Source organism: Lagopus leucura, unplaced genomic scaffold (genome assembly GCF_019238085.1).
Source record: "Lagopus leucura isolate 7727_CA_CO unplaced genomic scaffold, USGS_WTPT01 103-26_obj-0_obj, whole genome shotgun sequence".
NCBI classification, from domain to species: Eukaryota; Metazoa; Chordata; class Aves; order Galliformes; family Phasianidae; genus Lagopus; species Lagopus leucura.
Window position 1 is genome coordinate 1 of NW_024969557.1, and position 23,409 is coordinate 23,409.

Here is a 23,409-nt window from a genome sequence, read left to right on the forward strand (position 1 = left end):
CCCCACCCCGGCCACGGCTGCGGCAGCCCCGGCCCGGGCACAGGGGCACGCCCGGCCCCGCGCCAGCCCGCCCGCTCTGGCTCGGCTCAGCACGGCCCCGCTGCGCTCCGAGCGCTTCGCCCGGCTCGGCGTCGCTCCTCGGTTCAGGTCCCGGCTCGATTCGGTCCCGCTTTCCGGTCCCGCTTTCGGTCCCGGCTCGGCCCGATGCCTCGCGCAGTCCCCGCCCGGCTCCGCGCTCTCCCGCTCTCCCGCTGCCCGGCTCGGCTCAGCTCGGCTCCGCCCCGCCGCGGCCGTTGGCCTGACGCGGGCCGGGGGCGGTGCGGCCCCGTTTCCGGCGGTGATTTCACCCAGGCCACGCTCCCTGCGGTCCCGGCCACGGGACTGCCGCGGGCACGGCATGGCGTCGCGTGGCACGGCACGGCATAGCTGGGCACGGCACGGCATAGCACGGCACGGCATAGCTCGGCATGGCATAGGTCGGCATGGCATAGCATGGCACGGCATAGCACGGCACGGCATAGCTCAGCATGGCGCAGTGTGGCACAGCAGCGCATAGTGTGGCATGGCACAGTGTGCTGTAGCGTGGCATTGCATGGCGTCTCTTGGCATGGCACGGTGCGCCTTGGCTTGGCACGGCCGAGCCTGGGCTTTCCCCTCTCCCACCGTTTCCACCCCACTCCCTCCATCCCTGTGGTCCCATACCACATTCGTGTCCTTTTCCAGCTCCTGCTCACTGCCATCGTCCTCATCCCCAGTGCCTGGGGGGCCGCTGCAGTCCAGCCGCACGAGGGCCCGGCAGCGGTAGTGGCAGGTGAAGCTGCAGTCTGGGGGCAGAGGGCACTGTGGGCACAACGGCCCCACCACACCCTGTGCACTGCCCGTGCCACCTGCCCACACTGTACCAAGGCACCCGGGGCCAGCACCCGCATGGCACTCGGTGCTGCTGGGCAGTACTAAGGTGCTCATGTCCCCTGCCTGGGTTACACAGTGGGGGCACCCAGCAATGGGATGCCTGGTGGTTGAGTCAGGGGTATACTTGATACCAGGATACCCATGCCAAGGGAGATGGTACCGGGTGCTCAGTACTGGGATGGTTGGTACTGGAATGCTTGGTACCAGGATGCCCAGTAGGAATGCTCAGTACCAGGTTCCAAGGACCAGGATGCTCAGTACTAGGATGCCCGTGCCCTGGGTGGATGTCCAGTACTGGGGCTGCAGTGTTCATTTTGGTGGCAGTACTCAGCACTGAGGAGCTCAGTGCCTGGGATACTTGGTACCCAGTGCGGGTGCCCTGGGCAGAGATGCTCAGTACTGGGGTGCTCAGTGCTTCAGGGAATGTTTGATGCCAGGTGCCCACACCCTGGCTGCTACCAGGATGCTCGGTGGGGACGTCTGGTGCCAGGAGGCTCAGCACTGGGACACCTGGTACCCAAGGGGATGTTTCCTATTAGTATGCCCATGCTTTGTAGTATTAACCTAGTACTGGGGTGCCCCATGCTCGGAGTGGTGGGGTCTGATACCGGGATACCCGATGCCTGGTGCCAGGGGGGGATGCCCTATACTCGGTACTGGGATGCTCGGTGCCTGGGGAAATGCTCGGTACTGGCATGCCCAGCGCCCAGGAGGATGCTTGGTACTGGGATGCCCAGTACCCAGGGGGATGCATGGTACCAGGATACCCGATCCCAGAACAGCCAGTACCCAGGGGGATACATAGTACCGGGATGCTCGGCGCCGGGACATCCAGCGTCCAGGGAAGATGCCCAGTGCCCGGGAGGATGCTCGGCTCCGGGACGCCTGCCCGGCAGCGCAGGGAGCGGTACTCACGGCGGCACTGGAGGCTCTTCCTACCGCCTCCCCAGACGAAGTCCCCGCAGAGGTCGCACCAAGTGTGGAGCCCGCGGCGCCGGGGCTCGAAGCGATGCCCGGTGCTCGGTGCTGCCGCCGGCCTGGGCTCGGGCCGCGCTCCGGGGCCGTGCCGGCGGGCCGGGCTGATGCGCAGCGCGTTGGTTCGCTCCAGGCGGCCCCGGCCCGGCCGCGGCTCGGGCTGCAGCTCCCGCAGCTCGATCAGCTCCATGGCCCGGGGCGCTGCGCTGCGCGGCGGGGCGGGGGCCGGGCCGGGAGCGGCCACCCCGCGGGGGAAACTGAGGCAGAGCCCCGGCGAGGGCCGATGGAGCGGCGGCGGCTCCGCTGGCTGCGCCCGGCGGGGCGGGCTGGAGGCGGGGACGGGGAGGGGGGGGGGGTGGGGGGGGGTACGGGCCGGCCCCGTTCCCCGCAGCCGGGGGCAGCCCCGCTCCGCGCCTCAGTTTCCCCGCCGAGGGCTGCCCTGGAACGGCTGCGGTCAGCCCCGAGCTCCGTGCGGGGGCAGACGGGTCCTTTCCTGCCCACAGCGCCCCACGGAAACGAGCACCGCGGGGCCCGGCCGGCTGCGAACGGCCCCGTCCTCCTGGCCGGCTCCACCAGAAAACGCAAAGGCCCGGCTGCTGCCGCCTCCACCGGCGCTATTCAGAGCGCAGGGGGAGAGGCAAAGCCGAGCTCCCAGCCCCGCAGGCACGGGGACTGCACCATGGGGAACCTGCCTGCCCCGAGCCCACTGCTCCAGTGCTCCTGTAACTCCACCGGCATCCTCCCGGGTACCCTGGGACCACGCAACACCCAGGGGATTGAGCCTCAGTGCTGAAGTCCCTTCAGATGAAAGCAGAGGGGGAAGCATCAAAAAAATCCTACCCAGGCTATTCTTTTTCCCCCTACAGAAGTGCTCACAGCCCTGAGCTGCTGGAGCTCAAGGGGCATTTGGACACTGCTCACAGACGTTAATATTTGGGCGATGCAGTGTGGGGCTGGGCATTGGACTTGGCGATGCATCAGGTCTCCTCTAGCTGGGGGTATTCTATGATTCCTTTCTGCACTCAGCTCTGGACCCTACAGGGGCAGCTAACAAAGCCCCAGGAGCACGCCTGCTCGCTCAGCTCCACGCTAACCACATCCTCTGCCCCCCCAACATCCCCCCGCTGCTCTAACAGTGGGAGGTGATGCTGAGCCCTTCTCGTCCCACTGCCTCGAGGAGCTTAAAGCGAGAGTGAGCCCATGCCTCAATGATGGCAGGTTTGGCCATTTTGATCCCTGTTTCCAACCTTTGGTCGCTCTTTTTTCAAGTTCTCCAGGCTTCCTGTTGTCGCACAGGGTAAAAAGCAACACACACAAACCTCTCCCTGGGTGTGAGGGAGGGAAGGAAGTGGTTTATTGTCTTCAAAGAGGAGACAAGAGGGGGAGCCGAGCTCCTGCAGGGTGCAGTAGGAGGGGGGGTGGTGACAGGGAGGCTGAGCCCTATGAGGCTACCGGGGAGAAGGGCTGTGAGCCTGCCTGTGTGCTGCTACAGGGCTTTTCTCCAAGGAGAACCGGGCCTTGCCGTGCTGCAGGTCAGCCCTGCTCACAGTGTACCTGCACTGCCCGACACCCGGGCCAGCAGGTCGCAGGCGGTGCGGTGCTTCTGCCAGTGCTGGACCTGGCATGCCCTGCGGGGGGAGCCACGCATCAGGGCCGTGCCCTCTCTGCAGAGCCCGGGGGGATGCACCCCGTCCCTGGGAGCGCTCGTCAAGCTGCTGTAAGGCTCAGAGAACAGGCAGGGGGAGCTGCAGGTCCCTCACCGTGTGCAGTACCACTCATTCCTGCAGCGAGAGCACCGCTTGGCCGCCTCCACACCGCACACCCGGCACCGGGGTTTGTCGGGGGCAAGGGCCTCCAGCACGTCCAGACTGTATGTCTGCGCCCACCTGCAGCGGGACGCGAGGAGGGACTGTGCACAAGGAAGGGGCAGCAAGCAGCACGCTGCCACAGCTGCAGCCCCGCTCCCTGGGACCTGGTGACAAAGGCACGGAGCGGGGCCTCACCTGCGTGCCTGCAGCTTCAGCTCTTCCTCGGTGGGGCTGAAGGCGTGCTTCACCTGGTGCTTGGCGATGGCCTCCCACTTGCCCGTGTTCTTCTTGAGGATGTGGTCCCAGATGACAGGCACCTGGTGGGAGAGGCAGAGTGGGAGGTGGCAGCCAGAGCAGGCAGGGACAGGAGGGCAGCTAGTCTGGGGCACAGGGAGCAAAGCAGTGCAGCACGTGCTTGTGGGTACACAGGGAACAGAGCCACTCGTCCAATAAGGCAGTGAGCATTAGGTGAAATAGGCAAAACCCAGCTCCCAGGCAGACCCACCATCCTCACGCTCTGCCAGCTGGGGCTGCGGCAGCAGCATGAACCCAGTGCTCTGCAGCCGTTTGTCTGAGCAGATTTTTCCACCCATCACTTCCCCAAATACGATCACCAAGGGAAGGGCTTGTTGCTCTGAAAGGGAAAGCACCAGCCAAGAGCAGCACGTGGGGAGGAGGATGCTGCTTCAAACAGCGCTGATGGCCCATGCCAAGCAAAAATAGCCAAGTCTGGAAGGGGAGGAGGCTGCTTTGAGAGAAGTCAAATGGAAAAATAACTTTTCTCCATTTGGCTTCATGACAAGGAGTGAGTTCACTCTTGCTGGGTAGAGAGTGGAGTCTGTGTGAGTGCCTCCAGCTGGCTCCCCCTGCCTGTCCTTGGCGCAGGCAGAAGCCACGCAAGCCCAAAGGCAGAGATGCAGAGAAGGGTAGCAGCCTGGATGAGGTCTCCAGTGTCCTGCCCCTGCCCACTGACATGCCAGCAGTTGAGCTGGGGCAGTGATCTGCCCTCTCTTTGCAAACAGTTTCCAGCAGTGAGGGTGTCACAGTGGAATGGGTGCTTGGCTGCTATTCTGGGGCACAGCTTCTCCAGAGCAGGACTCGGCTGAAGGAAAAAGGGGTAGGGAGTGACAAGGCTTAAAAGAGATCAGCAGGAGAGATGAAAGAAGTCACCACATGCCTGCTCCAGAACAAGATCCTTCTTTGGAGGAGCTGGCTCTGTCACTGCCAGGTGGCTCAGAAATCTCTGCATCTCCACCAGGTTGGGCAGCTGGTCCAGGAGGACATCTGTCAGGAATGCACGGAGCTGCAGCCATGCAGGGAAAGAGCAAACAGAGAGAGGTCAGGACAAGGGAGCACAGTTATGAGACTCGAGGGCTCTGCATGTGCACAGGGCAAGCAGCACAGCACGAGCAGGGACTATGGGGCACTGGCAAAGCAACTCCCGGGAGTCCCAAGCACTGCACTGCTGCTCTCACACCACTGTCCTCCAGGAAGCCTACCTTAAGGAGCTGGCTCTTGTTGAAGCCATCAAAGTGGTATTTGTGCTGGCATTCTGGGCTGAGCAGGAGGTTGAGGAGCGTGAGCCACACCTGCCCATCAAGCTTAGTCATCTTCATCTGGTCTTCAGGGGGCACCACGTGCCATGTGCCATTCTCAAACTTCTTGAACTTGCCTGAGGGACAAAAGAACACAGGGCTCCAGGGAGAGACAGAGCTGCCCCAGGAAACAGGGCTCTGGGGTTGGATGCTGCCTTTCATCCGCTTCCTCACCCAGGCTCAGGCAAACCTCTCTGTTTCTGCCTGCCTAGTGGCACAGCAGGGTGCCTGCTTGGTGCAGGGACAGTATTTTAGAGAGCACAGAAAGCATTAAGAACACATCTTAAAGTGATATGGTTGTGGCAGGAACTGAAAGATCCCTGTCACTCTCTGTACTGGCCAAGACTGAAGAACACTGGTAGATGATGGGGGAACCCACACCATAGCAGCAGAGCTGCTGCAGAGGCATGTTTTGGAACGTCAGCATGGCCAGAACCCACTCTTCCTGAGGTACTTCTGCCAGTGAAAGCCAGAAGTAGCACAACTATAACAGAAGTTACAGAACAAGCTAATGCACTGCCCCAGGGAACGGAGGAGGATGTAACCCTACATCTGCACAGCCTGGAAATGCCTTTGCATTCTGGTTTCTTTCCAGTCCCTCCCTCAGGACCTTGGATCAAAGTTCCCTCTGACACTCCAAGCATGCATGCAGAGAGAAGGGATGCATTTCCTGGCTGGAGGAAGGAAAGTTCCCACGTCCAGCTGGGCTCCTCAGCACGCATGGAGCCATGTGCTTCCCAGCATCTCTTCCTCCCTTACCTATACTGTGAACTCCTGCTGAGATGCTTTCCCCTCTTAGGCCTGCAGTGGATTGTGCCATTTTCCACCGCACTGCTGCTCAGAGGGATGCAAGGAGGAAGGGGGGGATGCACCTGGCTGCAGAGGCATGGGGCTGCCAGGGCTCCTGCAGAAGAGCTACCGGTAGGTGCAGGTCCCAGCAAGGCTGCACAGGGCACGACCCATACCTGCTTCACGGCAGCTCCACGGGCAGTGCTCCACCAGCTCAACAAGGAGGCAGGGCAGGTTGTGCGTGTTCAGCATCCGTGTCAGCGCGCTCAGGGGCAAACTAGAGATTTAACAGAAAGGGGAGATGGCGCTCTCAAGCAAATACCAAAACGGATACAAGCTCTCCCTGAGGCAAATGGGAGAGATGGGAGAAAAACAATGACAGTAAGAGCAGCTCCATTTCCCACTGAGTGCCACAGAGTAGGGTGGAGTGCTGCTGTGTTTGTCCTCGGGACAGTGCCACTGCTGCTGCAGCCAGCTGCAGGAGGGGTCCGGGAGCAGAGCTGGGCTGGGGCCCATTCTCTGCTATGCCTGGGCACCTACCTGCCCACCTGGTCAGTGATGAACCGCAGCACGGACAGCGCTTTTAGGGAAATCTCAAACTCCATCATCTCTGCCTGCTTCTGCAGCTCCTGTGGAGGGGAGAAGCACAGTTGGGAGTTCAGGCCCTGTTTCCCAAGAGCAACAAAGAGGCAGCTCATTGGCTGCACATCAGCGACCACAGATTGGGGAGGAAACCAAACCCCTGCAAAACAAACTCCAGTCCTCATCTGGACTGCAGCAGCACTGCCTGTTTGCCAGAGCAGGGACAGCAGTGCCTGCAGCCTGCTCTAGTGCATCCCTCCTGCCCCTGTCCCTTACAGGCATCTTCTCTGGCATTGCCTTGTGGCCCTGCAGACAGGTGAGGTTGTGGGAGGGGGAATCCGTATGACCAATAGAAGGAGGAGAAACTTGGCCATGGCACAGCAGCAGTTCTTGACCTGCCTCTCTGGCTCTGCCTCTCCTCTCCAGCTTATGGCCAGGCAAAATCCCTCCCAGTGTTATGCCAGCCCCCCAGCTAGGCCATTTGGCCTCCGGGCAGTGTGTGCACAGCTTCCGTCCTCCACACACCCTGTGTGAGGCCTGCTCCTCCTCTCCAGTCCAGACAAGCTCATCGGCTCACGGCTGTGCATGCAGAGCTGAGCCCAGCAGCTCCCATCTTAAGCCATTTGCGTTCCTATAAAGTACCCATGCAACAACTTCCTTCTAAATTCCTGCAGTGACTTCTCCCTGCTTTCCCCACGCCAGTGTCCCATGCGGGAGCGCGTGTGAGGCTGCATGAAGGAGCCCTGCTTCTCTATGGCTCCTGCTGGCAGCTGGACCTCATCTCTGCCACCGTAACACAGGGACTGTGTTGCACTTGTACATGGTGTGAGCAATTGAATGACTTGCTCAGCCTTGTGATTAGCCTGAAGGAGGAAGTGGAGAGGCTGAGGACTATAAAAGAGTGTGAGAGGGAGACTGATTGGTGGTGTCAGTCCCTCTCAACCTCAGGTTCTCGGCACACAGACGAGGCTCCTCACGGAGCACGTCAGCCCCTGCCACCTTACAAACACCTGGTAAAGGGGAACCAGCCAGCTGACAGCGTTTCAGCGAGCCCCCTGTCCTCTCTTCCCCCTAACAGCAATTTGAGAAGGGAGGAGGAGTGGAAACGGGTACCTGCTCGGTGGAGGGGGCATCCCCCATCCCGACCATCCCCAGCTCCCCAGGTGCCTCTGCGTAACAGGTTTGAGGCCCTGGAAGTTGAGGGGGGGACGAGTGAGAGTGCGGAGACAGGTTCACCCGTGAGGTTGCCTCAGGCGAAGCGGTCACCCCCAACCCTCAAGACTGCTTCTACCCGTAAGGACAGGAGGGTGATTGTCATAGGCGACTCCCTTCTGCAAGGAACAGAAGGCCCTATATGCCGGCCCGACCCTACCCGCAGAGAGGTGTGCTGCCTTCCTGGGGCATGGGTCAGGGACATTTCAAAGAAAATTCCTGGGTTGATTCGGCCTTCAGATTATTACCCTCTTTTAATAATTCAGGCTGGCGGCGAGGAAGTTGATAAGGAAAGCCTGAGGTCTACCAAGAAAGACTTCAGGGGAATGGGGCGAATACTTGAAGGAGCTGGGGTGCAGGTGGTCTTTTCTTCTATGCCCATGGTGTCAGGGAAATGTACAGGGAGGATCCAAAATACCCAACTCTTCAATAGATGGCTTAAGAGCTGGTGCAGGCGCAAGAATTTCGGCTTTTTTGACCATGGGGCAATTTACACTGCACCTGGCATGATGGCTGCTGATGCATGCAGCCTGTCCTTGAGGGGTAAGAGGATCTTAGCTGAAGAATTAGCGGGACTCATTGACAAGTCTTTAAACTAGGAATGAAGGGGGAAGGGGACAAAATAAGGGCTACTGGGGTTGAACGGGTCATTCGAGGGCTTGTACCAAACTCCATGGGCAATGACGGCAGAGTGCATAGGAAAGGACTAGGGCAGGGGGATGCTGGGGATGCTGCTGTTCTAGGGGATCCTAGATCCCTTATAAAGGTGGCGAGACGGATAGCCCGGCTGAAGTGCCTTTATACCAACGCACGCAGCCTGAGTAACAAGCAGGAGGAACTGGAAACTGTGATGCACTCGGAAAGTTATGACCTTGTTGCTATCACAGAAACATGGTGGGATGACTCCCACAATTGGGATACTGCCATCGACGGCTATAGACTCTTTAGGAGAGATAGGCGAGGTAGGAGGGGTGGGGGAGTTGCTCTCTATGTCAGAGATTGGATAAACTGTGAGGAGCTCCCTACGAGAAACAGTCAGGAACAGGTTGAGAGTCTGTGGGTTAGGATTAGAGATGGGACTAATATAGGTCAGCTGGTGTTAGGGGTATACTACAGACCACCTGATCAAGGGGAGGCTGTTGACGAGGCTTTCTTGCTCCAGATGCGTGAGATGTCTGGCTCACGGGCTCTTGTCCTGGTGGGGGACTTCAACCATCTGGACATCTGCTGGGAAAACCACACGGCGAGCTGCAAGAGCTCCAGAAGGCTCTTGGAATCCATTGATGATAGCTTTCTGGTTCAGGTATTGGACAGACCGACCAGAGGTGAAGCGTTGCTGGACCTGCTGCTCACCAACGCCGAGGAGATCATCAAAGGCGTCAAGGTTGGAGGCTGCCTGGGCTCCAGCGACCACGCCTGGTTGAGTTTGTGATCTCAAGTGATGTGGGCCTGGCAAAGAGCAGGACCAGGACACTGAACTTTAGAAGAGCAGACTTCAAGGTGCTCAATGGATTGCTGGCCAAGATCCCCTGGCGCGCTGCCCTCAAAGACAAGGATGTTGAGGAGAGCTGGCGGCTCCTCAAAGATGCCCTCCTGGAAGCACAAGAGGTCTCCATTCCTCTGATTAAGAAAGTGGGCAGGCGAGGTAGGAAACCGGCTTGGCTCAGCAAGGACCTGCTGAGAGAACTGAGGGCGAAGAAAGGGGTGTACAAGCTCTGGAAACAAGGCTGTGTCACCTGGGAAGAGTACAGGGATGCCGTCCGGACTTGCAGACGTGGGATCAGGGAAGCCAAGGTGCAGGCAGAACTGAACTTGGCAAGGGACGTGAAAAACAATAAGAAAACCTTCTACAGGTACATTGCCCAGAAGAGACAGGCCAAAACGGGTGTACCTACTTTGGTAAATTTAAAAGGAGAACTGGCTTCAACAGATGAAGAGAAAGCTGAGGTGCTGAATGAGTTCTTCACCTCGGTCTTCACTGGTGGCCAGGATTCTAGTCTTTTTCACATCCCTGAACCCTGCATCCCCAAACCTCTATGTGGGGACCAAGGAGGTAAATCCCTCCCCAGTGTAAGGGCCGAGCAAGTCCGAGAGTGCCTCCTTAGACTGAATGAATACAAGTCTATGGGGCCGGATGGCGTGCATCCCAGGGTCCTGAAGGAGCTGGCTGAGGTGGTTGCCGAGCCGCTCTCCATCATATTTGAGAAGTCGTGGCTGTCAGGTGAGGTCCCGGATGACTGAAGGAAGGGTCACGTCACTCCCATATACAAGAAAGGGAGCAGGGAGGACCCGGGGAACTACAGGCCGGTGAGTCTCACCTCCGTGCCTGGGAAGATCATGGAACAGATCCTCCTGGACAACATGCTTGGTCACATAAAGAATGAGCATGTGATCCGAGACAGCCAGCACGGCTTCACCAAAGGAAGGTTATACCTAACTAATCTTGTGGCCTTCTATGATGGAGTGACGGCATTGGTGGACGAAGGGAAGGCGACCGATGTCATTTACCTGGACCTGAGCAAGGCCTTTGACATGGTCCCCCACCACATCCTCATCTCCAAATTGGAGGGAAGTGGATTTGATGGGTGGACGACCCGATGGATAAGCAATTGGTTGAAAGGCTGCAGACAGAGGGTGGTGGTCAATGGCTCTATGTCCAGGTGGAGGCCGGTAACAAGTGGTGTCCCCCAAGGGTCTGTCTTGGGACCGGTGCTCTTTAACATCTTTATTAATGACATCGATGAGGGAATTGAGTGCACCCTCAGCAAGTTTGCTGACGACACCAAGCTGAGTGGTGCGGTTGATACGGTGGAAGGAAGGGATGCCATTCAGAGGGACCTCGACAGGCTGGAGGGCTGGGCTCGGGTGAACCTGATGAGGTTCAACATGGCAAAGTGCAAGGTTTTGCATTTGGGCCGGAAGAACCCCAGGCACCTGTACAGGCTGGGAGGAGTGGTCCTTGAGAGCAGCTCGGCAGAGAAGGACCTGGGGGTCCTGATGGACGAGAGACTGAACATGAGCCAGCAGTGCGCTCTGGCAGCTCGAAAGGCAAACGGGATCCTGGGCTCCATCAGGAGAGGGGTGGTCAGCAGGGACAGGGAGGTGATTGTCCCTCTCTACTCGGCTCTTGTGAGGCCCCATCTGGAGTACTGTGTCCAGGTGTGGAGCCCTCAGTACAAGAAAGACATAGAGATTCTGGAAAGGGTCCAGAGGAGGGCGACTAAGATGATCAGGGGGCTGGAGCACCTCCCCTATGGGGACAGGCTGAGGGAGTTGGGCTTGTTCAGCCTGGAGAAGAGAAGGCTGCGGGGTGACCTCATTGCAGCCTATCAATACCTGAAGGGAACCTACACCCAGGAGGGGAGTAAACTCTTCAAAAGGGCTGACAATAGCAGGACTAGGGGAAATGGATCCAAGTTGAAGGAGGGAAGATTTAGGTTGGATGTTAGGGGGAAGTTCTTTACAAGGAGAGTGGTTAGGCCCTGGAACGGGCTGCCCAGGGAGGTTGTGGATGCCCCGTCCTTGGACGTGTTCAAGGCCAGGTTGGACGGGGTCCTGGGCAACCTGATCTAAATGTGTATGCTTGGTGGCCCTGCTAGGCAGGGGGGTTGGAACTACATGATCCTTGAGGTCCCTTCCAACCTGGGTGATTCTGTGATTCTGTGACTGTCCATGCTTTGGGCTGCTCTGTGGCCACCACAGCACACAGCCATAAAGGACACAGCATAGGAGAGGGCAGAAGCTGCTTTTTAGTATGGAATCACTGTATGTTAAGTCAGGAGGGGCTGGGATGAAGTGTGGGAAGCCAGGCTCCTTGGGCAGCTAGTGCTTTTCAGAGCCCTACTAGCTTGAAAGGATCATTTTTCCCCAAGTCACCTCAAAGCACACACTGAAAGCACCCTGCCTCAAGCTGGGAAAACATTTCCTGGAAAAAAAATCCCTATTGTGCTCAGGAACCTTTCATTTCCTCTCCTTTTCTGGAAGAGGAACACGTGCTTGGGCAGCAAACCAAAGGATGGATGCAGAAGGAAGCACTGCCAAGTATGCAGGCTATTGCTTTAAGTCCATTTCTTCAGACACTCCTCACGATCTGCAGAGTTTTGGGAGAAAAAAAATCAGTGCTGAGAAGCAAAATGAGCTCCCACAGCACACATGAGCACAGCTGCCCTGGTACACCCGAGCAGGAGCAGACTGGGCTTGCTGCAAAGCATCACTAACAGGAGGAATTGCTTAGAGGACTGAGGAAGTAGGCTGGAAATGCATTAGGGCAACTCCCAGTTATATCATACATAGATAGATGCAGGGATCACTTTCATGGTTAACCCTGGCTGGCTACAGTGGCAGCCCGAGCTCAGGTGGTTTCACAAGCTCCATGGAGATGTAATCAACCGTTCCAGCAAATGGCCCAACCCCCTGCATTCACTGCTTAGCTTTATTATCAGCTCTCCAGGGTTCCCCCAGCTCAAAATCTGTCTTGCAGGGAACCTCAAGCTGGCACTGCAATGAGACAGGGAGGAAGCACAGCTGCAGGGTGGAGAGAGCAGCAGGCAGCCTGAGCTCAGCACAGAGCACTGCAAACACCAGGCTGCCACAAGAAGGGCAGGAGGTGCTGGTGCTGCAGCCAAGGTGTTCTCTGTAAGACAGACCCTCTGCGCCTCCTCAGGCTGCCCACCGCCTCTGCCACAGCACTGGGCTCACCTGCATGGACGAAGGACTGGGCAGCTCCTTGGGACGGAGCTCCTGCTGGGTCACTGCCCGTCCGCTGGCACTTCGAGCTGCGAGCAGGGTCAGTTTTCGATGGCAGTAATCGATTAAATCCAGAATGCTGTCCTCTGCCGACTCACAGATCTCCTTGGCCATAACAAGACGTTCAGAGATTCACAGTCAGTCCCCTATAGCCTGCATGCCTTTATGCTAAAGAGAGCTGAACATGCTGCTTACCTTGTGAAAAAACACCGTCTCCAGGAGGTTGATGATGGAGGCTTCGTGATGCAGCTGAGGGAGGAAAACAGCAGGAGGCAGCTGGTGGGGGATAGGAATGGAGTGTGGGGCTCTTTCCCTCCAAAGCAGCTGCTGTGGCCAAAAGGCAGCATGGACAGCTTGTCCTGAGTCTGAGATCCTATGAGGTTGCCCTGCACCAATGCTGCAGATACGCAGCTGTCAAGGGAAAACACCACCTTTCCCCAGCAAGATGTTGATCTGATTGAAAATAATTGGCTAAAACTCCTCAGCTTTGGGTTAGATTTGTCTTAGCTCCAGGAAGCAGCCCTCCAGAGAGAAGGAAAGTTCCTGAATCACTCCTGACAGGAGTGGCCCAAGGGACTGCTGCTCTCAGTAAGAAAAAAACTATTTATTCTTTTTAGCTTGGAGGCACTTCAGCTGTGGTTAGAAACACTGGAGAAAAGCAGTGCTCCAAGACGGGCAGTTACCCCTGGGGCATTGCTGCCTGGGAGCAGGGATGGGAACTTCAAACTTCAGTGCTCCCTAAAAAGCTTTGGTGCCTCTCCAAGAAGGGTGGTGTGAGATTATGCAGATCCAGGGCACTTGTCATCTGGTTTTTCAGGCGCTGAGGAGCTGCTCCAGGTTGCAGGAACAGCAAGGACATAACAGGGTCTGTCAAAACCCCCAAGGCTGTGTTAGACTTCAGCAGACAAAGCACAATCCTGCAGGGAAGTTATCCAACAGGTACAGAACCTGTTGTCCACAGCAGCATCTCAGCCTGCTGAGAGGTAAAATCACAAATCGGAGAACTTCAATGCAATAAAGGTAGCGGTGTCTGCCCCACTTCCAGCCAATGAACTGATTCTGTGGTTTACTCAGCTCTCCCGCAGCTCCAGGAGATGGGCAGTTCTCTCATTCCTGTTCCTGTCACAATGCATATCCAGCACCACATTTCAGAGCTGGCAGGGTGACCCAAGCACCCACACGGGTTTCTGAGGAACACTACAAAGGGCTGAGGCCATCACGTGGCGGAGCACCAGCTGAGCACTCTGCCACCAGCCCTCGCTGCCTGCCCCAGTGCCTCGGTGGTCCCCAGGACTGCCCCACTGCATGCCCAGCTCCTGTCCCTGCTGCCCCCTCCACTCACCACCACGTAGATGGGGAAGGTGCTGCGTGGGTGGAAATCCTCAAGCCGGCACAGCACGGGAAAGACCTTGTGCTTCCAGAGCTCCGCTGAGATCAGCTCTCCGACGAGAACAGGAATCTGGACAGGAGCACAGCCTTTCAGGCCCACGTGAGGCAGAGGACCAGGCTGGTGCACAGCACCCCATGCCTGTTTTGTTCTGAGGCACGTGGCACAGGACCAATTTACTTTTTTATACAACCAGTTTTCGAGCCTTCCCTTCACAGACGCTGTGTGCCCAGCAAGTGAAGAGCAACACATCTCCATTGCAGTGCACAAGCAGGAAAGCTGTGACAGCAAAGGGCTCAGGCAAATCTGCTGTTTCCCAATTCAACAATCACATTTGAAGGAAGAACAGCAGTTTTATCACCTGCGTTCAATAACGCAGATTTTGGAGTTGTCCTGAGTAGGAAGGCATCTGAAATCAACAGCTTTCTACTGAGTCTCTAGCCTCAGAGAGCAGAGAAAGGCAGAGAGTGATGCTTGAGTTATGAAGGGGAAGACCAAGGACCAGGCAGAGACAGGGCCCCAGATGTCCCTGAGCAGCCCAGACCATGCTGAGGCTGAGCCCTCCCAGGTACGGGACAGAGAGCTGCAATCAGAAGGGTCATGGCAAACATTGTCCAGGGAGGAACCAGAGAACAATAGGCAGGAATACCACAGTTTGGCTTTTAATGTTTTTTGAAAAGCAACAATGGCAAACCACCAGTCCGACATCTTCGCCAGCAGATTCTTTGCCATCGACAGTTTGTTCCAAAATCAGATGCAGCTGGAGGCTGAGAGCCTGGCACAAAGCCCTCTGTCACACCCACCCGCTACCTGCAGCACACCCCGTCCCTCCTGACGCAGTTCATGGCTTTGTCACAAAGAAGAAACCCAGTGAGAAATATCAGGGCCACAAGGTTCGTGAAGGACAAATCATGGGCACCCTCACTGCTCAGGTGGGAGAAGCCCAGCTCCTGCAGCCCGGCCCAAGAAGCAGCAGGGTGCCCACCGGTGTGTTTCCCCCTGAGCAGAACCAAGCCAAGAGATGAGGCTGGGCAGCAGGGCCTGGTCTTGGCAGAGTCGGCTGCCCCTGTGCTCACCTTGGCGTGGCTGACGAGCAGCTCGATGAGGAGCTGCTCCTGGCCGGCAGAGGCACTCAGGATGGCATGCATGTTCAGCTTCTCCACACACTCATGCTGCCGAAGCCACCTGCAAGACAGCCAGGTCACCCTGAGTGCCCCTCCTCAGCCCGCAGTCCCACACAGACGCTCAGGGGGCCACAAAACACCCCTCCCACCTCTCAACATGAGTGAAAACCTCACATTTACACCTCCAATCCACAGGGCCCTCTGGGTCTGCCACGACACCCCCTTGCACCCCATCCAGGAGACCCCACCTCCCGCCATGGGAGATACCTCAAACGTCAGCTCCTCATCCTCTACACCCCCCCAACACCTTCCGGGTGCCCCACTACCTGAGGCCCCTCCTTACCCCCTCCAAGGCCCTCCGGTGACCCCCAAACCTACCACTCCCTGTGAGGGAATCCTCAGACATTCCCCTCACTGCCCCGTCCCTCCTCACCCCCATGCTCTGCTGAAGCCCCCCATCACCTCAGGAGGGGGACTTCTCAAATCGATACTCCCGCCCCCCTCTCCCCTTCCAGGCCCCGTGTGGCCGCCCCAGAGCCGGACCCGCTCCCCGCACCCTTTCCCGCCGGCGTCCCGCAGCTCGGTGCCACGCAAGGCCCGCACCAGAGCCTCGGCCTCGGCGGGCGACAGCGGCTCCGCGGCGGCCATGGCGTCGGTGGCGTCGCTATGGCTACGGCGGCGCCGCTGGTGAGAGGGGTCTCCAGAACTCCCTTTGAGGCGCGCTAGAGCCTCTGGCGCCCCCTGGAGGCGCGGAGGAGTGCCAGCAGGCTGCGGTACGCGCGGAGGAGGACGCGGGCACGCGGGGACACACGCGGCGCGCACCCCGGCCGGGCCGGCTCCGTCACTTCCAGCACACGATGATGTTCGGGTCGTTCTCCAGGCGCTCGTCCAGCTCCTTGTAACTCATGCCTAGGGTGAAAAGGGGGTGCTGCTTGCCGGGGGCCGCACCCCCCCTCCCTCCTAACACTGCCTAAGCATCTCCGCCCCCGCGTGTTCAGGACGCTCCAAACACACGTGGTTTGGGAGCTCGCAGAGGCGAGGCAGGGTGGCTCACTCACCCGTCTTGCAGCAGATCTCATCGTAGCTGTGGCACCCTGTGTAGAGACGGGCCGGAAGGCTACGCTTGTCCTGTGCCACCTTCACCGGGTACTTCTGCAGCCGCCGGATGAGCCCCTTCATCAGCCCGAACTGGATGAGTCTCCTGGGGGTGAGCGTGACACTGAGCCCCCAGGCAGCCCCCGCTCCTCTGCCTCAGCATTCTGCATCTGCCCCCACCACCCAGGGCTCGCACCTCTCATCCACGCGCTGCAGCTGCAGGGTGTAGCGGGAGATGAGGTCCCGCACCGTGGTACCGGGGCTGAGGCCGCAGTACAGCTGGAAGACGTCACGGAGGCTGGCTCGCTTGTGCCCTGTGGGGATGTGCTGCTGTCAGCCCCCATGGGCACATTCCCAAGCATTTGGAGCTTAGCACAGCTGTAGCACACCTGGCTTGGTGACATAGGACAGGCACTCCTCCTGGAGGCACTTGTCATCCACCACGTCCTGGACCTTTGGTGTGGTGCAGTACACATTGGAGTACTGAGGAGCAAGTGACAAGCGGCTTGGCTTCATCGTGGCTCTGGGGGGTCGATGGGTGCCCCCAGCACAGCCTCCCCACAGCACGGGCATCAGCTCACCTGAAGTATGGAGACGAGTGTGACGACCCCATAGTACCTGCAGGGCAAGGGGAAAGGTGAGAGGAGCAGAGGTCCCCGCCTTGGGCAGCCCCCACCATGACTGCACTCACAGGAGGTTCTGCACGGCAATGCGCACCAAGTTCAGCTCCACATCTGCTTCAGCAGAAATCTTCTGAACGTGCCGAAACCCATCAATGTACGGCAGGATCTGAGAGTGGGGAGGCAGGAGGAAGTGGGGAGTGAAACAGCAAAATAACGAGCCATCCATATCAGCAGCCTGCTGCCTGTGAAAACCCACTGCACACTGGGCAAATGAGTCATCTGCAGTCCCAACACAAAGTGGGAAACACTGAATTATGCTGGGGACCATGCGAAGCTCCGGGGTAGTTCCCATCCCAAGCACCCTCTCTGCACGCACCTGCTGTGTGGTGAGGTCCCACTGGGAGTTGAAGAAGTCATCCTTGTTCTGGGTGAAGACAGGCACATCGTACTCCTGCACGATGGGGGGGTCTGGCCGCTGTTCAATCACCTTCAGGTGGATGGTGTTTGACTCATCTGGAGGGAAGATGAACTTCAGTTCCAAGAGACACCTCTGGAGCTTGCCATCAGTAGCCCCAGAACATCTGGAAGCCACATGAGCAGAGGAGTTTCTGGCCAAAACTCCATTCCTTTGAGCCAAGGTGGCACAGGCAGGCTCTGACTGTGAGGACAAAGTGTCGGGGCAGCATCCCCCCCAGCCCCACTCTGCCCTTGATGCACAGTACCTACCTATGGGCAGGGTGCACTTTCCTTTAGCATTCAGCTCCTCCAGCAGGATGGTCATAATAGGCACCAGCTTCTGTTTACTCTCTTTATTAGAGATGAAACCGCTTTCCAGCTAAAGAAGGGAGAAAATTGTGCTAGCTCCTCCTGGGGGGGGGAGAAGCAAGAAGCTTTCAGGGACCTTCATGACCACTCAGTCCAAGCATCTGACCTCTTCAGGGATAACCACAAGCTACAGCACATAACTGAGGGCATTGCCCAAATGCCTCATGAACACAGACGGGCTGCAGGACACCAATCGGCCCTCTGGAAAGCCTGTTGCAGTGTCTGACCGCTCTCACAGTCCAGCAGCTTTCCCTACTGCCCACCCTGACCCTCTCCACTCAGCACAGCCAGAGGCTGGCGCACCTCCAGTGTGGTGAGGTACCCCGCCAGCTTCTTGACGATGGGCTCCAGCGCACAGGCCTTGGCTCGCGCATCACAGACGAAGCCGAGGTTGAAGAGCAGGGCGTTGCGGCTGTACTTCTTGTGCTCGATGCACACCGGGCACCCGATCAGCTTCTTCTCCATGGCAGTGCTGTGGGAAGACAGGGGCTGTGCCCAGTGCTGGGGCTGCGGGCAGGCACCCGCTTCCCTCACAGCGGCACTCACACAGTGATGAGCTTGTTCTGCAGCTCGGGCTTGGTGATCACATACACCTGCACGGTGTCGAACAGCTCCCGCGAGATGAAGTCCTCGGGCACCTGCAGGAGAGATGGACTGCGGGAGGCAGAACCGACGGGCCCCGGCACCACTGCTACCACTGCTACCACTGCTACCACTGCTACCACTGCTACCACTGCTACCACTGCTACCCAGCACCGTTGCTACCGCTGCTGCCCCGGTTCCGCTGCTGCCCCGGCGCTGTTTCCCCGCGGCACCCGAGCCCATCCAGCAGCAGTCACGCCCCCATCGCCGCCCCCCGTGTACCGTTCCCAATCCCCGTCGTTCCTCCCCGCCGGCAGCCATCCTCAGGCCGCGCCTCCCCGCACCTGGTAGGTGATTTTAGGCCCGAGCGTGGGGTGGAACTCGCTGAAAAACACGCACTCTATGCGGCCCCCCATGGCGGCCCCGCTACGGCAGCTAGCCGGCCACAGCACGCATGCGCCCCGCCTCCACCCCGCCCCCTCGGGGGCGGGCCCTCTCCTTGAGCGACAACCCTGTCAACCATTCAGAGAACGCGAGGTGCGGCCGGGGCAGGGCCGCCGGAGCCGAGCGGCGGCTCCCTCGTCCAATCGCTGCGCGCGCTACGCCCTCCCGTTTCCCGGCGCCAGCATGGCGCTGACGGCCGAAAGCGACTCGCGGCTCTTCCGTTCGCTGCGCGCCGCCGCCGGCGCGGCCGCGCACGCCGCGGCGCTGGGGCTGCCCGCCGGGGTGGCCGTGCTGGCGCGGCCCGGCTCCAGTGAGTGCGGGGCGGCGGGGCCGGGCGGGCGGGCGGGCGGTAGCGCGGTAGCGCGGTAGCGCTGACGGGCGCTTCCCTTGCAGGCCTGTTCTCCTGGCACCCGCTGCTGATGGCGCTGGCGGTGAGTCCCGGGCCGCGGGGCGGGGGCCGGGCCCGGGGGCTTCGCCGACCCTCTCGCTCCGCCCGCAGGTGTCGCTGCTGATGACCGAGGCGCTGCTCGTGTTCTCGCCGGAGGCCTCGCCGCTGCGCGGGCTGTCCCGCAAGGCCAAGGCGCGGGCACACTGGGCGCTGCAGGCGCTGGCGGTGCTGTGCGCGGCGCTGGGGCTGGGGCTGGTGGCCTACAACAAGCACCTGCACGGCACCGGGCACCTGCGCACCTGGCACGGCCGCACCGGGCTGCTGACCGTGCTGTACTTTGCCGCGCAGAGCCTCGGAGGGCTGCTGCTGCTCTACCCCAAGCTGGCGGGCTGCTGGCCGCCGGGCAAGCTGCGGCTGTACCACGCCACAGCCGGGCTGGTGGGGTACCTGCTGGGCTGTGCCAGCCTGATGCTGGGCATGTGCTCACTGTGGTTCACTGCTGCCGCCCGAGGGGCCGCCTGGTACCTGGCCATGCTGTGTCCCGTGCTCACCAGCCTGGTGGTGATGAACCAGGTGAGCAATGCCTACCTGTACCGCAAGCGGAGCCAGCACTGAGTGCTCCGGCCCGGATGCTCTGCAGCTCCTTCATCCCAGATGGACCGTGGTGGCTGTGGGGTGCATCGCAGCTCCAGTGACACCGCCGGTCCCCAGCACAGGGAGTGGGAGAGCTGGGGAGTCCTGCTCCATCCTCCTTCCTTTCCATCCACGCACAAATCCCCGTGCCACGAGGCTAATGGTGGCAAGGTTACGGCCTGTCGGGCACCAGGGGGTGTTTTGCAGCCTGCAGGGGCCTGGTTCATCCCTCTGAGGAGTGCAGAGAACGGTACAAGCACAGGAGAATTCTCAGCAAACGCCTGTGTGGGTACCCATCCTCAACAGAGTGGAGGCAGCAGGCTTCGTGGAGCAGTGACCCTGGAAAGAATCACAGCTCCTCTCCTCCTGCAGCAGCTGCCTCTCCAGCCCCAGTGGAGTGGGGCTCGATGGATTGTGCTGCGGTGGCCCCAGGGCTGCTCCCTGTCATGCTCCAGGCAGGGCCAGAGAGCTGGGAGCAGCACCCAAGCTGGGAAAGTCCTCTGTATCCAGAGCTTTTATTCAATAAAGATTCAGGCAGCTACAGCACAGCACAGCCTCCTTACTGCCCTGGGGGCTTTTGGCCCCACATAGGGAAAGGGACGCCTTGGAGCCACAAAGAAGCGGTTGAAAATAGCACTGAGCATGGGCAGGTGCTTGGTTCAGACCCTTGGCCCCCATGAGCCTTCACAGCACCCCAGCATTGAGCAGCTCCTGGTTTGGGGAGAATATCCCCCCTACACGCAGTTCCATACCCCCTGTGCAGTGCAGGGACTTGACAAGCACTCTTTTAAAGAACTGTTTATTGATAACGAAATGTCTGTGTTTTTCCTAGTTGACAAAACCTTCCCGTGTGGTCCTTTAAAAAAATAAATTCATAACACCACCATGGGCTGCCTCCCAGAGCCCAGGGTAAGGAGCTCCAGGAGCAGCCTCTCCCTCACAGGGACAGCCCAGCCACACAGAGGGAGCAGAAGAGGAGGGGGATCCAGTTTCTACCCACAGGACAGAAGCCTGGTGTCAGGGGAAGCAGCGAGTGCCCCGCTGTAAAAACTAATTCCAGCTTCTAGGATAATCTGACAAACGGATTAGTCGTGCAGCAGCCAAGGACACTGGCTCCTCCTGGGGAGTCACTGCAGCAGGAGAGGAAAGAGGAGAGAACCAACAGAACAAAGCCATGGGAGTCAGGGCTGATCCCCGTTCTACGTGCCTGTGACAGAGCCAAAAAACAGGCACCAGCCCTGTGTGGGAGCTCTGTCTACCTCCTGCAGGGTGGAGGGAGGGGTGGAAACAGGCAGGGGATTTGGAAAAGAGACCCATGAGCCTTCTCATTCCCTAGAGTAAGAACAAAACTAACTCAATAAAGGAGAAAATTAAGTTCTGAGTGCAGAGGAGAAGCAAGAGAGCATGGTGCTTGCTGACTGTGCTCCCAGGGCATCGTGAGGTTCCTTCGTGGCTGAGTGCAGAGGCCTTTGGGAATGGAGCTGAGCAGTATGGATCGGTTCCAAGTCTCCCTCTGGAACAAAGCCCCCAGCACAGACATCCACCTCCTCATGAGAAGCCCCAGCCACTCCAGCAGGCAGCGAGAAGCAGAGCCCCGCGGCTCTGAGGTAGCCCCTGCCCCTGGGTCAGCAGCGTCCCCGCAGGCAGCGTCCCGTGTGGGCGCCTGCAGCTCTCCCGCAGAGCCAGGGTGGGGAGAAGGGGGCAATGCAGCTGCAGCTCATGGCTGGGACGGGGCATCCTCAAAGGTGATCAGGCTGCTCTCATGGCCAGCTGCCTTCCCAGCCACGCTGGCCTCAGGGAGCAGCGGGCCTTCACTCTTCACCACTACCTCCTCCTCCTCGTCCTCCATGCTGGGCCAGGCTGTCTGGTCTTCCACGCGCTTCAGCCGCTCGTTCAGCGCCTTCAAGGCCAGCTGCCTGCAGAGCAAAGGTGGGTGAAGGCTGGTGTCAGGGGACTTTGAAATGTGTTACCGCTTTGCCCTGCTCCTCTTGCCCCACATGCAGCTGGAACCAGCCATGCTGCGGTTCTGACCAGCACCAAGGATCCCTGCCATGCCCATGCTGCTTGAGCAGGTGCTGTACTGAAGACAATGAAGCCAAACAGAGCCACCTCTGCTCTGAGATGCACAGTTCCCTTCCCATGCAGTGCATTTGGCTGCTGTTGGCTCACATGGGAACCACTATAAGAACTGTACAGGAACAGTGAGCTGGTGCCTTGCCCCATGACCGAAGCACGGTTGCACATGCAGGGAGGGCTCGCTCACGGTGCTGATCAGCTCTCACTATGCCAGGTGACAGCACAGCCACGGGAACCATGTCTCCCCTCCCTGACCCCTCTCCAGGCCTCCCACTCATCCCCAGTACTTTGGCTCTACCCTGGAAAGCGAGGGTGGTGTCCTCCTGCCCCAGCTGCACTCCCAGCACTTCACCAGCGAGTGGGCAATGGCAATGGACAAGTGCCAGCTGCTGAGCCCCCTGAGAAGGCTCCCTTCAGAGCCCCGAGCCTCCAACCCTCACATTAAGAGCTCCACCGGCCAACGTACGCCGGGCAGAGTGGGGTGAGCGGTACCTTCTCCTCTCGGCATCCTGCGGGTCCGTTCCCGGGAGGCTGATGGTGATGGAGGATGGGGCGCCCACATCATAGCGCTTCACCGTCTTCCGGCAGAGCCGCACCTTCACCAGAAGTGTGTGCACCAGGTTGGCCGCCAGCCCCACCGCGGGCTGCAGGATCTCAGGGAAGAACGTGGCAAAGGCGAAGTGGTCGGACATGTCTCCGCGGCCCCTACTGTGCCGCTGGTAGAAGCGGAGATACACCCAGCTGGAGAGCAGCCCAAAGCCGTAGGAAGCCAGCGCGGGGCTCTCGATGAGGGTGGCGAGCCGCAGCGCAGCCAGCAGCAGGAGCAGCAGCACGGGCACAGCCTTCATTCGCACCTGGGGCACCCTCAGCACGGTGCTGTCACCCATGGTCTGCTTGAGGGCCACCAGCACGCCGGCCAGGAAGCCGAGCCCGCCGTGGATGTGCACGTCGAACAGGTAGGCCACGTGGAAGGTGGCGGCGTAGGTGAGGAAGTAGGCGGCGGCCCCCAGCAGCCCCACGGAGGCGTTGACCACGGCGAAGAAGACGAGCAGCTCCAGGGCCCCCCAGCGCGGCTCCAGCAGCCGCCCGGCCGCCACCACCGCGCCCAGGCTGAGCGCCACGCCGGCCGCCCGCCGCTCCACCAGCCCGTGCGTCAGCAGCGTCCATAGCCAGCAGCGGGGCAGGAACAGGAAGCCGGGCGTCACCGCCAGCCCGTAGGCCGTGTCCAGCGCGAAGGACAGCGCGTACAGCAGCAGCACGGCGCCGCTCACCGCCTTCACCACCACGCTGGTGCCGCCCAGCGCCGCCACGCAGTGCTGCCGGGCCACCGGCAGGTACCGCCGCATCTTCGGGCCCGGCCCGCCGCGGGGAAGAGGCCGACGGGGCCCCGAGCTCCGGGCCTACCCCCGGAGGGGCGGGGCCGGGCCCCCTCGCGGCTCCCCCCGCCGGACCCTGCCCCCGCCCGCGCTCGCCGGCCCCGACCCCCGCGCCGCACGTCCCCTCTCGGGCCGCGCCGCTAGGCCAGGCCGGGCGCGGACAAACAGCGCTGCGCGCATGCGCCGCGGAGGGGCGGGGCCTGCGCGCGAGCGGCGTGGACGGAGCGGAGGGGCGGG

At 59.9% G+C, this 23,409-nt stretch overlaps 5 protein-coding genes across 7 annotated transcripts; 1 reads left to right on the top strand and 4 right to left on the bottom strand.

Annotated features, from left to right (window-relative positions):
- Positions 1–466: 466 nt before the first annotated feature.
- LOC122194198 (ras association domain-containing protein 1-like) lies at positions 467–2,077 on the bottom strand. Its single transcript, XM_042895121.1, has 2 exons — positions 1,828–2,077; positions 467–824 (listed from the first exon to the last, which is right to left on the bottom strand). The coding sequence occupies exons 1-2, from the start codon at positions 2,075–2,077 to the stop codon at positions 523–525; spliced, it is 552 nt and encodes a 183-aa protein (XP_042751055.1). The 3' UTR covers positions 467–522.
- A 1,146-nt stretch (positions 2,078–3,223) lies between these two features.
- Positions 3,224–16,032, bottom strand: ZMYND10 (zinc finger MYND-type containing 10). The gene is made up of 12 exons (XM_042895122.1): positions 15,953–16,032; positions 15,083–15,191; positions 13,962–14,078; positions 12,815–12,895; positions 12,572–12,724; positions 6,620–6,708; positions 6,256–6,356; positions 5,195–5,367; positions 4,873–4,998; positions 3,891–4,012; positions 3,648–3,773; positions 3,224–3,515 (listed from the first exon to the last, which is right to left on the bottom strand). Exons 2-12 carry the CDS (start codon positions 15,152–15,154, stop codon positions 3,431–3,433), a joined length of 1,245 nt encoding a protein of 414 aa, XP_042751056.1. The 5' UTR covers positions 15,155–15,191; positions 15,953–16,032; the 3' UTR covers positions 3,224–3,430.
- On the bottom strand, positions 14,653–18,710 carry NPRL2 (NPR2 like, GATOR1 complex subunit). 2 transcript variants are annotated; one of them, XR_006183066.1, is made up of 13 exons: positions 18,600–18,710; positions 18,220–18,311; positions 17,977–18,145; positions 17,575–17,683; positions 17,225–17,361; positions 16,917–17,014; positions 16,807–16,843; positions 16,615–16,708; positions 16,422–16,539; positions 16,189–16,331; positions 15,953–16,039; positions 15,083–15,191; positions 14,653–15,005 (listed from the first exon to the last, which is right to left on the bottom strand). XR_006183066.1 is itself a non-coding variant. In XM_042895123.1 (12 exons), the coding sequence occupies exons 1-11, from the start codon at positions 18,669–18,671 to the stop codon at positions 15,972–15,974; spliced, it is 1,137 nt and encodes a 378-aa protein (XP_042751057.1). In that variant the 5' UTR covers positions 18,672–18,710; the 3' UTR covers positions 14,653–15,191; positions 15,953–15,971. The 2 variants fall into 2 exon arrangements, 1 of the variants encoding a protein (XP_042751057.1); XM_042895123.1 differs by having other exon boundaries at positions 14,653–15,191.
- Positions 18,711–18,882: 172 nt separating this feature from the next.
- On the top strand, positions 18,883–20,266 carry LOC122194201 (transmembrane reductase CYB561D2). The gene is made up of 3 exons (XM_042895124.1): positions 18,883–19,009; positions 19,093–19,130; positions 19,199–20,266. Exons 1-3 carry the CDS (start codon positions 18,883–18,885, stop codon positions 19,700–19,702), a joined length of 669 nt encoding a protein of 222 aa, XP_042751058.1. The 3' UTR covers positions 19,703–20,266.
- Positions 20,267–20,503: 237 nt separating this feature from the next.
- TMEM115 (transmembrane protein 115) lies at positions 20,504–23,157 on the bottom strand. 2 transcript variants are annotated; one of them, XM_042895120.1, is made up of 3 exons: positions 22,651–23,157; positions 22,289–22,512; positions 20,504–21,636 (listed from the first exon to the last, which is right to left on the bottom strand). In XM_042895120.1, the coding sequence occupies exons 1-3, from the start codon at positions 23,140–23,142 to the stop codon at positions 21,438–21,440; spliced, it is 915 nt and encodes a 304-aa protein (XP_042751054.1). In that variant the 5' UTR covers positions 23,143–23,157; the 3' UTR covers positions 20,504–21,437. The 2 variants fall into 2 exon arrangements, with proteins under 2 accessions (XP_042751054.1, XP_042751053.1); XM_042895119.1 differs by having other exon boundaries at positions 22,289–23,157.
- Positions 23,158–23,409: the final 252 nt, after the last annotated feature.

Excerpts from the sequence above, each read along its gene's own strand:
- LOC122194198 (XM_042895121.1), bottom strand. The coding sequence starts at position 2,077 with ATGGAGCTGATCGAGCTGCGGGAGCTGCAGCCCGAGCCGCGGCCGGGC. Across the intron at positions 825-1,827 it reads GAAGAGCCTCCAGTGCCGCC|ACTGCAGCTTCACCTGCCAC; the intron begins GTGAGTACCGCT and ends CTCTGCCCCCAG.
- ZMYND10 (XM_042895122.1), bottom strand. The coding sequence starts at position 15,154 with ATGCATGCCATCCTGAGTGCCTCTGCCGGCCAGGAGCAGCTCCTCATC. Across the intron at positions 14,079-15,082 it reads TGCTCGTCAGCCACGCCAAG|ATTCCTGTTCTCGTCGGAGA; the intron begins GTGAGCACAGGG and ends GCTCCTGTCCAG. Across the intron at positions 5,368-6,255 it reads GTGGAGCTGCCGTGAAGCAG|GCAAGTTCAAGAAGTTTGAG; the intron begins GTATGGGTCGTG and ends TTTGTCCCTCAG.
- NPRL2 (XM_042895123.1), bottom strand. The coding sequence starts at position 18,671 with ATGGGGGGCCGCATAGAGTGCGTGTTTTTCAGCGAGTTCCACCCCACG. Across the intron at positions 18,312-18,599 it reads GGCCTAAAATCACCTACCAG|GTGCCCGAGGACTTCATCTC; the intron begins GTGCGGGGAGGC and ends TCTCTCCTGCAG. Across the intron at positions 16,332-16,421 it reads CTGCAGCGCGTGGATGAGAG|GAGACTCATCCAGTTCGGGC; the intron begins GTGCGAGCCCTG and ends GCTCACCCCCAG.
- LOC122194201 (XM_042895124.1), top strand. The coding sequence starts at position 18,883 with ATGGCGCTGACGGCCGAAAGCGACTCGCGGCTCTTCCGTTCGCTGCGC. Across the intron at positions 19,010-19,092 it reads GCTGGCGCGGCCCGGCTCCA|GCCTGTTCTCCTGGCACCCG; the intron begins GTGAGTGCGGGG and ends CTTCCCTTGCAG. Across the intron at positions 19,131-19,198 it reads CGCTGCTGATGGCGCTGGCG|GTGTCGCTGCTGATGACCGA; the intron begins GTGAGTCCCGGG and ends CTCCGCCCGCAG.
- TMEM115 (XM_042895119.1), bottom strand. The coding sequence starts at position 23,142 with ATGCGGCGGTACCTGCCGGTGGCCCGGCAGCACTGCGTGGCGGCGCTG. Across the intron at positions 21,637-22,288 it reads CAGGATGCCGAGAGGAGAAG|GCAGCTGGCCTTGAAGGCGC; the intron begins GTACCGCTCACC and ends TTTGCTCTGCAG.